The sequence below is a fragment of the Pseudophryne corroboree genome, chromosome 12 (assembly GCF_028390025.1).
Source record: "Pseudophryne corroboree isolate aPseCor3 chromosome 12, aPseCor3.hap2, whole genome shotgun sequence".
In the NCBI taxonomy this organism is placed as follows: Eukaryota; Metazoa; Chordata; class Amphibia; order Anura; family Myobatrachidae; genus Pseudophryne; species Pseudophryne corroboree.
Window position 1 is genome coordinate 17,232,425 of NC_086455.1, and position 16,771 is coordinate 17,249,195.

The window sequence follows — 16,771 nt, forward strand, 5'->3', positions numbered from 1 at the left end:
AGACAGGAGTTTAGCTTAGATATGAATACAGCGTAAAGAGCAGCAATACCTTCAGAACACGTCTTCCCGGCCCAGCCCGGCAGGCAGTCACACCTCCCATCCACAGGACTGCAATGTCCTCCGTTGTCACAGTAGCAGCTGTTGGCGCAGTCCTTCCCCCAGTATCCCGCAGAGCAGGCTGAGAACAGAACAAGGAGCTGTTAATTGAGTGCACTGGTGTTAGGTTGCGTTGTGTTTGGGAACGAGCTCTCCTCTGCTCACTGTCACCAGTAACGAGATATAATCCGCCACACTGGAGAATGTACAGATCTCCTAGGCCGCGGCCTTCACATTTTCCTCTGGCATATCTTCCAGCTTGTCATTTCTCTCATCGGTTCATTCTTTGGACCTTCGGGCGTGCTTCCACTCTTTGCTTAACATTCGATACCACCTCACAGAGTTTTCTCTGCTTTTGTAGGCCAACCCGTGTTATTGTCAGGTGTAGCTGAAAAGGTCTCCTTACTGGCAACACTTGGGAGAGGTGGCAGGGATTGCATTCAAATATTGGGGGGAATTCAATTGTTTGAAAAGTCGGTTGGGTGTCTGTTTTTTCCTGTTTATTAGATAGGAAAAAACAGACTCCCAACTGACTTTTCAAACAGCTGAATACCCCCCATACTCTTCAAATGAGATGGTGTGGATGACATGGTCTGAGGCCAGCAACAGCCGATGCAACGGCAAACAAACGCCAATCCATGAGCTGCTGATGGACCTCTTTGTAAACAGAAGGAGCTTGGATTGGGAGAAGCCTACTGAGAAAGCGTAGCTGGACAGGGCAAAGGTTCTTGGTTCTAACAATGGAATAAGGCACCACTCAGAATCCCGGCACCGGAACACCGACATCCTGAATGGGGGGGGATTAGGGTTAACTGTATCCGCTCCCCATCCCTCTGAGTCTTAGCCCTAGCCACCACCCCGTGACTTAGCCCTAGCAGCCACCCCCACTAATTGCTAACCGCCCGGATCTCCTATCACACCCCTACTAATACCCTAATTTACAGCAAGAGCCACATTATCTGATATATTAACTCGAAAAAGGTCAAAGAAATGTTTAATATATGCACAGGCACAGTAATTGGAGTTTCTGGTATAGGTTGCTATGGGTAACTTCTCCACAGTTATTTTGCAATACATTAAACCCCATGATTCTACCAAGGTCCCGGAGGAGGTCTGAGGCACTTACACTCAGAGCAGTCGCTGCCTCTCCATCCAGGGAAACATTTACAGGAGCCATCTGAGGCATCACAGGTAGCGTGGTCGGAGCACTTGCATATAAAGGTGCATCTCTTCCCATACCGTCCTGGAGGGCAGCCTGGAACAGAAGACAGACCATCAACTCTCTGAGCCATTGTCCCTAACACTACAGCCCACTACGCACACGGCAGCTGGTAAGGTTACGCATGACAAAAGCTGGGTTCACACTGATACATATATCACCCATTCCATCAAACGGGCGATACATCTGTAGGGCACCGGTGGGTGCGTACACCCGATATGTTTGGACTACGTTTGGGTCAGCCCTGCAGCACAGCCAATACCAGATAAATATCTGCAGATATATCAGCATCTCTGTCTCTGTGTATTGGTGACCCGCCGACCGCCCGTATCCGGGCTGCAGGCTCTGACGTTACAGCTGGACTAGTAGGAGGTACTGCTGTACCATTACGGTACTCTAAGAGGGGTGGTCTTCTGTATACCGGCGGGCGGGCTCCCGGCGCTCAGTATACCGGCGCCGGGAGCCCGACAGCCGTCATACCGACACTTATTTTCCCTCGTGGGGGTCCACGACCCCCATAGAGGGAGAATAAAATAGTGTGGCGCGCGTAGCGCGCCACCGTGCCCGTAGCGTGGCGAGCGCAGCGAGCCCGCAAGGGGCTCATTTGCCCTCGCCACACTGTCGGTAAGCCGGCGGTCGGGCTCCCGGCGCCGGTATGCTGGTCGCCGGGAGCCCGACCGCCGGCCAGCCGTAGTGAACCCCTCTAAGAGCACGTCATACAATACTACTATAGTGGTGGTGCACTGTGTGTGTGTGTGGGGGGGGGGGGGCTACAGTAGGTGGTACTGCTTTACCATTACCGCACGTCTCTTACTGTTCTTGCAGCATGTGCCCAGATGCACTCTGACAGCAATTCATACACTAATTCTATAGTGGTGATGCCCTGTGGGGGGGGTCTATAGTAGGGGGTACTGCGTTACCATTACAGCACTTCTCTTACTGTTCTCGCAGTCTGTGCCCAGATGCACTCTGCCAGCATGTCATACAATAATACTATAGTGGTGGTGCACTGGGGGGGGGGGGGGGGGGGCTACAGTAGGTGATACTGCTTTACCATTACAGCACTTCTCTTAATGTTCTCGCAGTCTGTGCCCAGATGCACTCTGACAGCATGTCATACAATAATACTATAGTGGTGGTGCACTGGGGGGGGGCCTACAGTAGGTGGTACTGCTTTACCATTACGGCACTTCTCTTACTGTTCTCGCAGTCTGTGCCCTCAAATCCAGCAGGGCAGGTGCATGATCCGTCCTCTGTAGAGCAGGACGCCCCATTCTTACATGTACAGGACATGTTGCAGTTCCTCCCCCAGTAGCCGTCTCTGCAGGGCTGCTCACACTTCACCCCTAAGAGATGAGACAATAAGGGCACATGATCTCACAGCAGGAATAAGCATGGTCTGTGTGCTTATCAGTGTCCTCATTATTAGGTATATCTGTACGTCTATAACCATTCACTTAGTGCTACTTACACTGGCAATTCTCTCTAGCACTCCCTCAGGCTTCTGAGCACCGTTTATGTCAATTCATGCTGTAAATTGCACCTTATATACGAAATGTTTGACAATTACCCTCCTTGGTGTCCACAGCTACCCTCATATATCTAGCGGTAGGGAAGAGGCAGTAGACAGAAGAGTCAATAGTATACACAAGCCTACCAAAAATGGCAGGCGAGGGTTATATACACCTCTACTAGAAAGTGTATATAGTAAACACCCAGGCAGGATAGATAGATCCACCCAGGCAGGACTGTCAGGAAGGGTGTGGATCATCAAATCGACAGTATCTAGGTCGACAATGTTTAGGTCGACAACTATAGGTCGACAGTCACTAGGTCGACAGGGTCTGAATGTCAACAGGGTTTTTAGGTCGACATGTGCTAGGTCAACATGTCAAAAGGTCGACATGAGTTTTTCATGTTTATTTGGTGTCGTTTTCTCCGTACAGTGACCGGGAAGCCCAATTAGTGCACCGTGTACCCTCGCATGGCGAGCGAACTTCTGGCAAGGTGCCTCGCTCCGCTACGGCTTTGCTCGGCCGTTCCAATCGTAGTCCACGTGGATCGTTAAGTACGAAAAAGTTTTTAAAAAAAAAATTAGTCGACCTTTTGACCTGTTGACCTAGCACGTCGACCTAGAAACCCTGTCGACCTTCAGACCCTGTCGACCTAGTGACTGTTGATCTATAGTGGTCGACCTAAACATTGTTGACCTAGACAGTATCGATCTTCATACCGGATCCCGTCAGGAGATGCCTGGAACTTATAGGACGTCCTGTCCTGGTTGCAGTCTGTACTGAGCGTTGGGGTCACGTTAATGCAGTATACTCTTGTCATTAAAGAGGACTCAATCTGCAGGGGCAGGACAGACCCATGTGAATGGGAATAGAAGAACAGGTGGCAGTTTAATCTTAAATTAATCATATGTATCAGCTTTGTGCCTATGTCCTGGGAGAGAGTGGACATTACACAAAAAGAAGTCTCTCAACTACTAAAGCAGAAGCTTGGACTCCTCAAATACGTCTGATCTTCAATCACTAAGGTCACTCCGTTCTATTCACATCACTGGGACACCAGAACAAGGGGAGAGATGTTCTGCCAATTCCATGGAACGTCAACTAGAGTATATGTTCCTTCCGTTCCCCATCATTGCCCCCAGTTGAAATATCAAGAAGCAGTGCATCCGCTTTGACTGCGCCTCCCATGGTTTGTAGAGGCTTGGAATAGGCTTCTCCAATAGCCTCCTACATCAGGGGCTCATTTTTCATTCCTACCCAAAGGTCTTGTCTTTGACAGTATGGAGATAGTGTGGCCAAAGCTGAGCCAGGAGCCTCTGACATAGTGATACATGCCCTTCTGAGCACCAGAAAACAAAAGCGTTCCTCTATTTAGTATAGGGTTTAGAAGACACTCATTCTACAGCGCAAATATACACTATCTGATCCTCAATAGCCTGAAATTTCTGGTGTCTGCCCATTGTGTGGGAAATATGTTGTAGCCTGTGCCAACATGGACTTGATTGTGTTGCTATCTGAGCCTACAGTACTTTCATAGTCACTTTCCTTATTAATCAGAAAATCATATTTGCCTCTGTCTGCAACCAACAATAAAGAAGAACGTTCTATATTCTGGATCCAGGAACATTACTAGGGTGTTTGACTGGTGACATTGTAGACACAAGGCTTTGGGAGAGGGGCGTCACTGTCCCTGCCCCGGAGGAACCCATCTCTGGCTCAAAGAGTCTGAAGATGATCTATGCCATACAGCAGTGGTGACCCTCCCAGGCGTGCTGGGCTCAGGCCTTTACATGCTATCTATGCCAGGCAGCAGTGGTGACCTCAGGCCTCTGCAGATGATCTATGCAAGGCAGCAGAGTGGTCATCTCCTGGTAACAGACAATATCCCCTGGATGTGATACTTGATGCGCAGTTTCTCAGTGTATTTATATTGAATTGTACACATCTAAGGCGTCATTTAAATGTAACCAGTTCTACATGGCTTCTTTGATTCTCACCCTTTAATAAATGGAGCCCTTGGTCTGAGGGACAGGAGGCATAAAATTAGGCAGCAAGGAATGTCTTAAGCAACCATACAGATGCATGCAAAGTTTGGCCATGAGAAATATTCAACTCATCCAGTTACCTGTCCATCCTGGGAGGCACTGACACGTCCCCGTCACCGGGTCACAGCCGTCTGAGTTCTTGCACTCGCATTGCATGCTGCAACCAGGGCCGAAGCTTCCGGTCTGTATAGCGAGAGGGAGACAGCAACGGATTAGTGACCCCGGAATGCACCAGCCTGCTGGTCGTTAAGTGTCCAGCCATTCACTAAACTATTACTGTCACAGATAAAGGGGCAGAAGCTTGTTGTAATCTCTTTACCCGCTGAGGATAGATAGAAATCGCCGGCATACCTGTCCTGTGATGAATTCCCTGTCTCTTTATCTCAGGCACTACCAAGCAGGAAACCAGGACAGGGTGACTTCTGTTGTGTGCAGCGCCTAGTCTCTATGTAATGGGAGTGACACACGGCCATATGCTCTGCATCTCCTTATTGTGCATTATTATTTTACTGTGTATGGACAGCTCTATGGTCCTGATTCAGCGGTGCACCAGTGACATCCGCAGCTGCGATTTCCTATGCAGCGGATAATACATGCTTATGCTCAGACGCCGTCTTGTGCATAAAGGCGCCCACTTCCAGCATCTCGCTTCTGTCCATTGTGTACAAAAGCAGAAACATGGGTAACATCTGGAGCACAACGATTGCAGCCACGGTTGGACTGGTCCACAGGGGTACAGGGGAAACCACCGGTGGGCCCTACTGCATAATAGCCACCCCCTGTTACTTCCCCAGATGCTGACTACCTGTCATTCACTCTGCGAATCAATCATCTGTGCATGCGCCGTAGCTAACCCAGAGCCACGCGTGCGCATTACGGCTTTGGCACATTTGGCGCAGTAGCAAAACATCGTTCCACGTCCACCTTTGAATCAGGCCATACCTCTCCAATTCTATGGGTGGAATTAAATTTTGGGGAAAAGTCAGGTGGGTGTCTGTTTTTCCCTATCTAATGGACAAAAAAAAAAAAAAACAGACACCCAACCGACTTTTCAAACATTTGAATCCCCCCCTATGTGTTTAGTGTAAATGTAAGTATCTGCTCTTATTTTGTAACCTTTCAGTTTGTATTCTCTGTGTGTACACACTATGGGACCTATTTATCAAGAAATGTGGTGTAGCCCCAAAAATTAACATTTCTTGCCTCTGCATATCACAGCTACGCGGAATGTGTTTTTTGGGCTTTTTATCACGGGCTTGTTACTGGGACACGGGCTCTGCTAAGAGCCTCTCGAGGCGATGAGTAAAAAGTAAACTTAGGGGTAACACTATCACTTTACCTCTGGTTTTGGGCCCAGCAGTGCATGCCATCAGATGTGCAGCAAAAAATACTGTAGATGTGATGGGCAGCAGAAAGAGTTCCCACCAGGGAGGGATCATAAGATCCGTATCCATTCGGGCTTCCCCTATAAGAATGCCATCAAGCTACAAGTCCTAATAAGTTTGGCAAATAGTCCCCGTATGAATCTCAGTATGAGTATATTCAATATATTCTACAGTATGCTAATGTCTGAGAGGCTCTTGGGTCTCCAGGAGTCCTCCTGGACTCTAAAAACACAGACTGCAACTCTCCAGGATGGCGGGAGTAGTGGGCGGGAATGACGGCCAACCCTGACTATGCAGTCCTGCTCTCTGCATGTGATGATGGCAAGGTCTACAAAGTTGGCACATGTGCGTCACCACAGCAGCAGAATGAGTGACCAATCAGGTAGAATGGGCATCGTCCGGTACGTACTTTACACGGTCGCTCACATTTCTCCCCAAACCAGCCAGATTTACAGGAGCACTGTCCGGTGATGCGGTCACAAGAGGCACCGTTGGCACATTCACACGTCCTGTTACAGTTGAAACCCCAACTTCTCTCGGGGCAAGGAACAGAGCAGTCTCCTTTCTGCCAGCCTGGGAGGAAGCGAATATACAAAACAGTCATTGGTTTCTTACAATAAGTCACGACATGCAGATTATCTCAATGTGGTATTTATTTGTCTGGTGTTGGACTTAGGGGGTCATTCAGTGTTGATTGCTCGCTGATGATTTTCACAACGCAGCGATCAGGTGAAAAAACGGCATTTATGCGCATGCGTATGGGCTGCAATGCGCACGCGCGTTGTACGGGTACAAAGCCCGTTGTGGTTGTGCACAGGTTCTAGCAAAGTTTTTCTTCGCACTGACAGCCACAAGAAGATTGACAGGATGGGGGCGTTTCTGGGTGTCAACTGACCGTTTTCAGGGAGTGTCTGAAAAAACGCAGGCGTGGCTGGGCGGGTGTATGACGTCAAATCCGGACACGAACAGGCTCAAGTGATCGCAAGCGCTGACTAGGTTCAGACCTACTCTGAAACTGCGCAAACTGTTTTTGCAGAGCTCGGCTGCACAAGCGTTCGCACTTCTGCTAAGCTAAAATACACTCCCCAGTGGGCGGCGGCATAGCATTTGCACGGCTGCTAAAACTAGCTAGCGAGCGATCAACTCGGAATGACCCCCTTAGTAAGGTGGGACCACCAACTAGTACAATTACTAGGGGCAGATTAAATGAAATCAGATTAGCCAAATTCCCCCAAAAAATGGTGGTTGTAATTTTAATTTGATACAAATTAAAGAGGAAGTTGACGATGAGGATGCTGATGGTGAAGTGGTTTGTTTAAATCAGGCACCGGGGGAGACACCTGTTGTCCGTGGGATGAATAAGCCCATTGTGATGCCTGAGCAAAATACGAAAAAAGCCACCTCATCGGTGTGGAATTATTTTTCCACAAATCCGGACACCAGGTGTCAAGCCGTATGTTGCCTCTGTCAATCTGTAATAAGTAGGGGTAAGGACGTTAACCACCTAGGAACATCTTCCCTTAAAAATGTAAAAAAAAAAAAAAAAAGTTTTTATCCAGAGTGAATTTTTTTTTACCGCGAAAGTGGCTTAATATTATGCGGAATTACATTCCTGTGTGTTTGATGACGACATTATACTAACTTTTTTTTTTTTAAGGAGTGGTATAAATAAAAAAATATTTGTGGAGGTTTAAAAACAAACAAAATCCTCAAAAATAGCACAACATAAATGTTACAGATCTATTTTCTAAATTCATGGAGATACAACTAAACCTTGGTTTTCTACAGATACCCTAATCTAGAATACACAGTTCATATAAAGATTTGAATTATAGCACATCAGTCACTCTCTATGCTGTCAGTGTATATACTCTCCTTACACGTACTGCTTTCTATTGGTATAATCTCCCATTCATCAGTGAATAGACTAGCCCTGGTACCTACCTTCCTTACACACACAGGTCCCATCAATCGGGGAACACGCCAGGTGGTTTTCACACTTGCATTTCAGAGAGCATCTGTCTCCGTAGGTTTCCTCTGGACAGTAGACTGAGCAGTGACTTCCCTGTAACAACATGTCACATGTAAGACGGATTATCACTCTAGATCAGTGATTTTCAACCTTTTTTTACTCGCGACACACCAAACAATATTTTAAAATTCCCAAGGCACACCATCAGTTGCCCACAGAAAAAAACAAAAAACAAAAAAAAAACCCACACATTGGCCCTCACAGTAAAAAAAAACAACACACATACATTGGCCTACACAGAAAAAAACAATCACATTGCTCCCAACATAAATCATATTGATCCCTAGATAAATCCTATTGCTACCCACATAAATCAATCACATTGCTCTCCACATAAATCCTTATTCTCCCCACATAAATTCTATTGAAATCCTATTGTTCCCCACAGGAGAAATAAAATAACAAATATTAGCCCCTACCGGTCAGCTGACCTCCTCCCTGTTCCTTAGTGGTGTGGGTTGTTCATAGTGGAGTGCTGCAAATAGTGAGCAGCTGGCGGTCAGGCAGGTGTGGATGTGGGTGGGCAAGGAAAGCTGTAATTCAGGCAGGAACTAGAAGATGTGTATGCAGGCGGGTGGGCTGGCTGGGTGGTGAGACGCAGTGTCCGTGACCTATGATATCACACCGCCGTGTCTCCAAGGCATAGGTCACGGCCGGAGCACGACTGATCCTCTAAGAAGAGCCCGGGACAACAGTTCACTCTGAAGGTGCAGGAAGCTGCTCTGGCTCCGCGGCACACCTTGCAACTGGTCGCAGCACACTGGTTGAAAAAGCCTGCTCTAGATTGTAAGCTCCCGTGAGCAGGACCATCTCTGCCCTGAGATGTATAGAACTCTCCTTGTTACATAAAGGATGGCTGCATGCATTTTAAGAGCATTACTTTTTCCAACCTGTAGATTCTATAAAGGCTACAGCTAAGGCCTCCTACACCTGTGCTTTTTGGCACGAGACACCTGTCATGACTTAGAGGCTCTTGTGTACATTTTCCTGAATTTTGCATTTGTAACTAGCTTGTAGTCTACTAAAGTACTTAGGATTAATAGATTTATATGAAAAGTAATTGGTATAAACTAAAGTTGTAAATTAAGATGCATATGTTTACGTCTGTTGCGCCCCAAATCGGACTACTTGATGCGATTTGAGTATAGTTGTATGCAGGGCAGTCATCAGGGGGAAAGGGGGGGACTGTGTCCCGGGCCCTTACCGATAGGGGGGTCCATCCCTGGCTCCTATTACCAATACCTGTAAAGCTGCACCAGTCTGTGAATCAACAGCGGGCTGATGCACATGGAGGCAAGCCTACCCTGCACATCAGCTCTCTGTGATCCATTCCTGTAAGTCCACATCACTCCACCTATACGTAACCTCACAATGTATGACATCACATAGGGGTGGAGCAGTGCGGCAATTTTTTTTTTTTTTAGAGGGAAGGGCCCTGTCTATTTTGTCAGTCCCGGGCCCCACAATTTCTGATGGCAGCCCTGGTTGTATGCGGACACATGTGTAGCACATGATCTATATTTCCCCTACAGTGATTGGGCGCCATCCCATTACGGATTGCGGCATTTCTCACTCATGGTAACAATAGCACTTACAGCAGGTGCGTACAGCAGACATTAGATGAGAAGGTTTAGCGCGGTATATGAGACTTACTGAAAAACCAGGGGAACAGCGGCAATCACCGGTCTCGCTGTCACAGGTTCCCCCGTTGAGGCACAGACACGGCTCCTGACAGTTGGTTCCATAGTAACCATGGGGGCAGGTCTCGTTGCAAAACAGGCCGGCCCAGCCCGTCTCACAGGTACACTCTCCAGTCATCGGGTGACAGCTGCAAACACAGGAACACGCAGGGTTAATTATATTCTCTCCCCGTCCTATATGACGGCCAGTTATGTGAGCATTACATACGCTGATGCCAGACGGGTCTGCGCCAGTGCAATTCCACTGTTCTCATGAGTATACTGAGTGAGCCCACAAATGCTTCCTATATAAACATGCTGCACCTGCCGACTTACGTCAGCATTTAGAGTCGCTCGCATCACTATCAGCGCACGTTCGCTCCAGCCCTGTCCTGGGTGCAAGAGTTCGGCTCGAAATGGTTGGATCTTTATATCAGGCCCTAAATAACTACCTTAGGGATGCTGACAGAACCACAGCCTTGCATTACATAAGACTTTGGCCTAACATTCTGTTTGGCTTAGCTTAATTTAGGTCTTCAAATAAATGAGGCTTAAATGAAGCTTTAATCCATTGTAAGCATAGTGGATATGGGTGAGGCCACCATCGCGTGGGGCATTTTTTTGTGTTTGCAGCTTTTTAGAAGCATTTGGCAAAGTGCACTCAGAAACGCGTTTCACCACTGTAGTGAAAACATGTGCCCAACACCGCCAGCCAATTCAAGTCTTTTGGTAAGCGTACGCAACTCTGGTCGATTCAGAGTAGGATGCATCTCAGTCACTTCTCTCCATCTGTCAAATGGGAGGTTTTGGGGCGTCAATTGAGCAGACACATGAAAAAGTGCCGCCTTGCGCGAGTGCTGTGGGCGTGTCTTGGGCATGTAGCCAAGAGATAGAATAACCTACAATCTATGTTCAGAGATGGAACAATATGATGGTCAGAGATGGAAAAATCTGCAGCCAGTGTCATCTCTATTATAATATACAGATTAAACATCAGCCATAGAGAAATTCTTCCTGGAGATAGAACAACCTGTAGCTATTCTTAAAAATAGAAGAGGTTACACAACTTTTAGCCAATCAGAGCATTAGAACATTCAAAGGAATAGGACATCCTGTAGCCAATCAGAGCATTAGAACATTCACAGGACTAGGACATCCTGTAGCCAATCAGAGCATTAGAACATTCACAGGACTAGGACATCCTGTAGCCAATCAGAGCATTAGAACATTCAAAGGACTAGGACATCCTGCAACCAATCAGAGCAATAGAACAATCACAGGACTAAGACATCCTGCAGCCAATCAGATCACTAGAACACTCACAGAGCCAGGACATCCTCTAACCGAGGGGTGGGAAACCTGTGGCCCTCCAGCTTTTGTTGAACTACAAATCCCACCATACCCTGCAACAGTTTTAGTATGGATAAATAGCAAAACTGCAGAAAGGGCATGCTGGTATGTGTAGTTCAACAACAGCTGGAGGGACAAAGGTTCCCCACCCCTGCTCTAGCCAATCAGAACACATAATATGCACAGGATTAAATCAACCTGCAGCCAATCAGAGCATTGATGGGGCACAGAGCTGGGTCACACTTACCTCTTAGTGTGGAAGAGGTCACACTGACACTGCATGTTACAATGCACCCCATACATGCCGGATTTACATATCCTCTCCTCACAGTTGGTCCCAGAAAAGCCGGCTTCGCACAGACACGCCCCGTTGATGTGGTAGCAGCGCACCCCGTTCACACAGTCGCAGCTTTCTTTACAGTCCCGGCCATACTTCCCGATGGGACACTCCTCTCTACACCTGCGGACACATTATAATATACAGATATCAGGCATGGAGACACTCTACCAGCCTCCGATACTGTGGGAAGGCTTGGCACTAGCTATTGGAGGAAGGCTGCTGTGACTTGCATCCGTTCCGCCACAAGAGCAGAGATTTTTTTATTTAGCGCACTCCTTGAAGATAATATTTAGGGGTCTATTCATGAAAAGTGTGGAGAAGTGAGCCTGTGGAGAAGTTGCCCATGGCAACCAATCAGCTGCTCCGTACAATTGTATAGTATGCAAATTATAAATGTTACCTCAATGCTGATTGGTTGCCATGGGCAACTTCTCCACTGGCTCACTTCTCCACACTTTTCACTGCTTCATGAATAGTCCCCTTAGTCAGTTACTTTAGTCCCTTCCCCACTGAAGACTCAAATCTATATTCTATACAGCAGGACACACGTTGGGCCTGATTCACAGCTGGACGTAATGTCGATTGCTGACGCAGTGGAGTGACGTTCACTACTGCGCATGCAACAAAGCTGTGCTGCACAGGCGCGGCGATGGATTAGTGAATGCGCACGCATCACGGATTAATTTGGACAGCGAGTGACAGGTAGTCAGCGTCTGGGAGCGGTTATGGGGGATGGCTAGAAAAACACAGGTGGTTCGGGACCATTCTCTAGGCGTGTCACCATCAGCCACTGCGAATTCCTATATAGAGACCCCGATGTCTTAGGCAGCATAGGGTTACTCTGAGGTCCGATGGTGCAAACGATGCGCCCCCGATGTTCCTGCTTTGTGCGTAAGTGGCGGATGTTAGACGTCGACAGTGGGTGCCTTCATACATAAGACAGCGTCATTAGCAGAATTCCGCTGCACACAAAATCGCAGCAACTGCCGGCACCGCTGAAATCGGGTACATAGACACAAGGGGTCATTTTGTCAGAAGCCAGCTGTGAGACAGTAATGCTAGCCACTGTTATGGAGATGACGCTCATTCAAAAGATATTGCAGCTCACACTCCCAGGAAAGGATGTTTGCACATTTGTCTATTGGTGGCGCTGTTTGTATGAAATGTTATGTCTGGGGAGCCGTCTCTTCATGCGCAGGGCATAATGACTTCTATACGCCCCACCGCTGTGACCAAGAATGTGGTGTCAAAGGTTACGTCAGCCACGAAACACATAACCAAACTAGGATATGCACTCCTAGCCCCCCTTTTATTTCTAATGTCCTTGAGCGTGCAAGCCAACAGGACAGCCTGCAGCTGCTGACCCCTGACCTCTGTGCTAGTCTTATTATTGTAAGAGGGCCTTCTCTCGTTTTCCCCAATTCCTTCAATGATAAACATCCAACCAAGAAATCATTTCATTGTGCACAGTACAGAAGACGCGCGAGCAAACACGGCTACACTGTATTCTCTATAGAACGCCCACAAAACCCTAAAGCATGACTGGTATTAGAAAGAAATTATACAGAAAATATATACTGTATATAATAGTGGTTCCCAAACTGTGGGCCTAGGTACTTCCCCCCCTGGGGTGCCACGAGGCTCTTGCAGTGGTGCCTCCAGTTGGTGATCCAGGATCAAATCAAACTATTTATGGTCAAAGTGATCGGCAAAGCCAGTGCTGGTGGCTGCCAATCATAACACGTGGACAATCAGATGCACAATTGTCACCACCACATAACTGGCGCTATGGATGACAGGTGACCATTTACGTCATTTAATCATTTTTTCAGGAAAGTCTGGGAACCACTGGTATACTGTATACGGCTACATTACTACCGCGAGGTGACTCCGATATCCAATGGTCACACACATGATCTGATGCTGCACCTTTGGGCGCAGCAGCGAATCACAGAAGCCGGCTGTGGGCGTCTTTTTACTGCGGCCTTTACATAATTTCATGCGTCCATCTCGGAAACAGCTCCAACGGTCGTGTAGATCCCAGGGGTGGCTCCTAGGTAAGCTTGCCCTCAATTTGGATATATTTCTGTATGGGCCTTTATCATGTGGCCTTACAATAATTACATGGCCCTAAGTGGGCAATGGTATTACGCAGTGCAGGGACCGCCGGTGTCAGAGAAGCCGTGAAGGGGCTCGGCAGCTTACCATGTATTTGCAAATATATGCAACAAATATCTCTGAATTTCTATTACCATATAGTTTTCATGTATTGTTGCAAGTACTGTTTAGTGTGCAGGGGATACCAGGGAGTAAAAAAAACTCTCCCCTTTCTGTTTTCTGTGACCCCTCACTTTTATGCACCTGATACAGTGCTGCCAGACTGATTGAGCAGTTTCCACTGTGTGTGTGGTCATGTAAACCCTCCAGGTTTAGTTTCTGGTTCTGGTGCGGTGGTAAGGTTTAGTACACGTCCCAATAGCACATGAGCCCTGCTGTAACTTACCGATCTCCCATGTGCCCCAGAGAACACTGGCACTGCCCACTTTCCGGGTCACATTGCCCACTATTATGGCAACTGCATTCCTGTTCACATCCGGGTCCGTAGTATCCAGGCGGGCAAGGGATGGAGCATATAGGACCCTATAGCAAAATGTATTTCGGAGGTTACATACTGATTTATCAATGACAATATAATTCAAAGGGTGAAGATGGCAATGCGGATGTGTAAAGTACTTGGCAAATGAGAGAGAGAAAGAAAGAAAGAAAGAAAGAAAGAAAGAAAGAAAGAAAGAAAGAAAGAAAGAAAGAAAGAAAGAAAGAAAGAAAGAAAGAAAGAAAGAAAGAAAGAAAGAAAGAAAGAAAGAAAGAAAGAAGGAAAGAAAGAAGGAAAGAAAGAAGGAAAGAAGGAAAGAAAGAAGGAAAGAAGGAAAGAAAGAAAGACGGAAAGAAGGAAAGAAGGAAGGAAAGAAAGAAAGAAGGAAAGAAAGAAGGAAGGAAAGAAGGAAAGAAAGAAAGAAGGAAGGAAAGAAAGAAAGAAGGAAAGAAAGAAGGAAAGAAAGAAGGAAAGAAAGAAAGAAGGAAGGAAAGAAAGAAAGAAAGAAGGAAAGAAAGAAGGAAAGAAAGAAAGAAGGAAAGAAAGAAAGAAAGAAGGAAAGAAAGAAAGAAGGAAAGAAGGAAAGAAAGAAGGAAAGAAAGAAAGAAGGAAAGAAAGAAAGAAAGAAAGAAAGAAAGAAAGAAAGAAAGAAAGAAGGAAAGAAAGAAAGAAAGAAAGAAAGAAAGAAAGAAAGAAGGAAAGAAAGAAAGAAAGAAAGAAAGAAAGAAAGAAAGAAGGAAAGAAAGAAAGAAGGAAAGAAGGAAAGAAGGAAAGAAGGAAAGAATGAAAGAGAGAAAGAAAGAAAGACAGACAATCATGTAGACGGTTGGTGTTCTGCTTATATATCAACAAGCTACTGGAATATACTGTAACCTGACGGCCATTGTTCTCCTTCGCCGGCATCCCCAGAATATAATTATGGACTAACCGCCAATAATAAGATATATTTTAAAATGTAAATTTGATTGATAATGATTGGAACAGAAAATTGCACATGGCGGAATAATGTTAGCTAAAGTTATGCAGGCCATACATCTAATGGACGATACTGCCATGCCAATCCAAATCATCGGCGTTCCGATTTCCCAGACTCGGATGAACCGCAATTTCTCGGTGAGAATGGTAAAATACAGTAGGTTGAAAATCCCTGATCATTTTTGGGTCAGAATCGGCAACGAGTTGTAACATGTTGTATTTGGCTGATCACCCAACCCAGGCAACGGCAGAAGAGAGAAATGCCCTGACCGATGCCTGATGTATGGGCCCCTTTAGTTAAGATACAGGAAATGCTATAGAGCAGAGGTTCTCAAACTTGGTCCTCGGGAGCCCACACAGTGCATGTTTTGCAGGTAACCCAGCAGGTGTACAGGTGTATTAATTACTCACTGACACATTTTAAAAGATCCACAGGTGGAGCTAATTATTTCACTTGCGATTCTGTGAGGAGACCTGCAAAACATGCACTGTGTGGGCCCCCGAGGACCGAGTTTGAGAACCTCTACTATAGAGCAAAAATGTTCAAAGACTCTGCACCGGTGCACACTAGGATGATGCTGTACCTAACCTTAACTCTCCCCCCTAGTGCCTAACCCTCCATCTTGGGCCTAACCCTAACCGTCCTCATCCACAGCCTAACTCTATCCCTCCCTTCCTGAAGCCTAAACCTACCCACTCCCTTCGCGCCCCGCCCCCCCAATGCCTAACCCAGTAGTTTCCAAACTTTTTTAATCACGGCGCCCTAGAATATCAGATTTTTTTTTCACGGCACCTCTAGGCCAAAAATTTCTTATTGAGAAATTTAGAAAGAAATATTACATTAAGTAGATGGCGTTTATATGTCATCCTTAGGGTCAGTTGTGTGGTGAGGGACAAGATTTGCTTCTGTTTGGCCACATATTTTATGACTGGCAGCCACCAGCACTGGTTTTGCCTATTATATTGACCATGAATAATTTGAATTGGTCCTGGACACACAGGGCACCCCTGCAAGTGTCCCGAGGCACCCCAGGGAGCCACGGCACACAGTTTGGGAACCTCTGACCTAACCCTATCCCTCCCCTCCTGAAGCCTAAACCTAACACTCCCCCTAGTGCCTCCCCCTTCCCCTAGTGCCTCACCCTGCTCCTAGTGCTGAACCCTATCCCTCCCCTCCTGAAGCCTAAACCTAACCCTCCCCCTAGTGCCTCACCCTAACCCTCCACCTAGTGCCTTACCCTAACCCTCCCCCTAGTGCCTCACCCTAACCCTCCCCCTAGTGCCTCACCCTAACCCTCCCCCTAGTGCCTCACCCCAACACTCCCCCTAGTGCCTCACCCCAACACTCCCCCTAGTGCCTCACCCCAACACTCCCCCTAGTGCAGGGGTGGGGAACCTGCGGCCCTCCAGCTGTTGCTGAACTACACATCCCAGCATGCCCTGCAACAGTTTTTAGCATGGCCAAATAGCAAAACTGTAGCAAGGCATGCTGGTATGTGTTCAACAACAGCTGGAAGGCCAAAGGTTCCCCACCTCTCCCCCT

General features: G+C 47.1%; 1 protein-coding gene across 2 annotated transcripts in view; it reads right to left on the bottom strand.

Moving 5' to 3' along the window:
- PEAR1 (platelet endothelial aggregation receptor 1) overlaps window positions 1-16,771 on the bottom strand; it is a 127,223-nt gene that overhangs the window by 15,319 nt on the left and 95,133 nt on the right. For both annotated transcript variants that reach the window (XM_063947116.1, XM_063947115.1), the window contains exons 8-16: window positions 14,164-14,300; window positions 11,568-11,780; window positions 9,945-10,119; window positions 8,204-8,324; window positions 6,669-6,832; window positions 4,955-5,057; window positions 2,515-2,661; window positions 1,223-1,351; window positions 50-178 (exon numbers count right to left, since the gene is read on the bottom strand). In XM_063947116.1, the coding sequence (XP_063803186.1) occupies window positions 50-178; window positions 1,223-1,351; window positions 2,515-2,661; window positions 4,955-5,057; window positions 6,669-6,832; window positions 8,204-8,324; window positions 9,945-10,119; window positions 11,568-11,780; window positions 14,164-14,300 (1,318 nt within the window). The remainder of the gene's footprint in view (window positions 1-49; window positions 179-1,222; window positions 1,352-2,514; window positions 2,662-4,954; window positions 5,058-6,668; window positions 6,833-8,203; window positions 8,325-9,944; window positions 10,120-11,567; window positions 11,781-14,163; window positions 14,301-16,771) is intronic.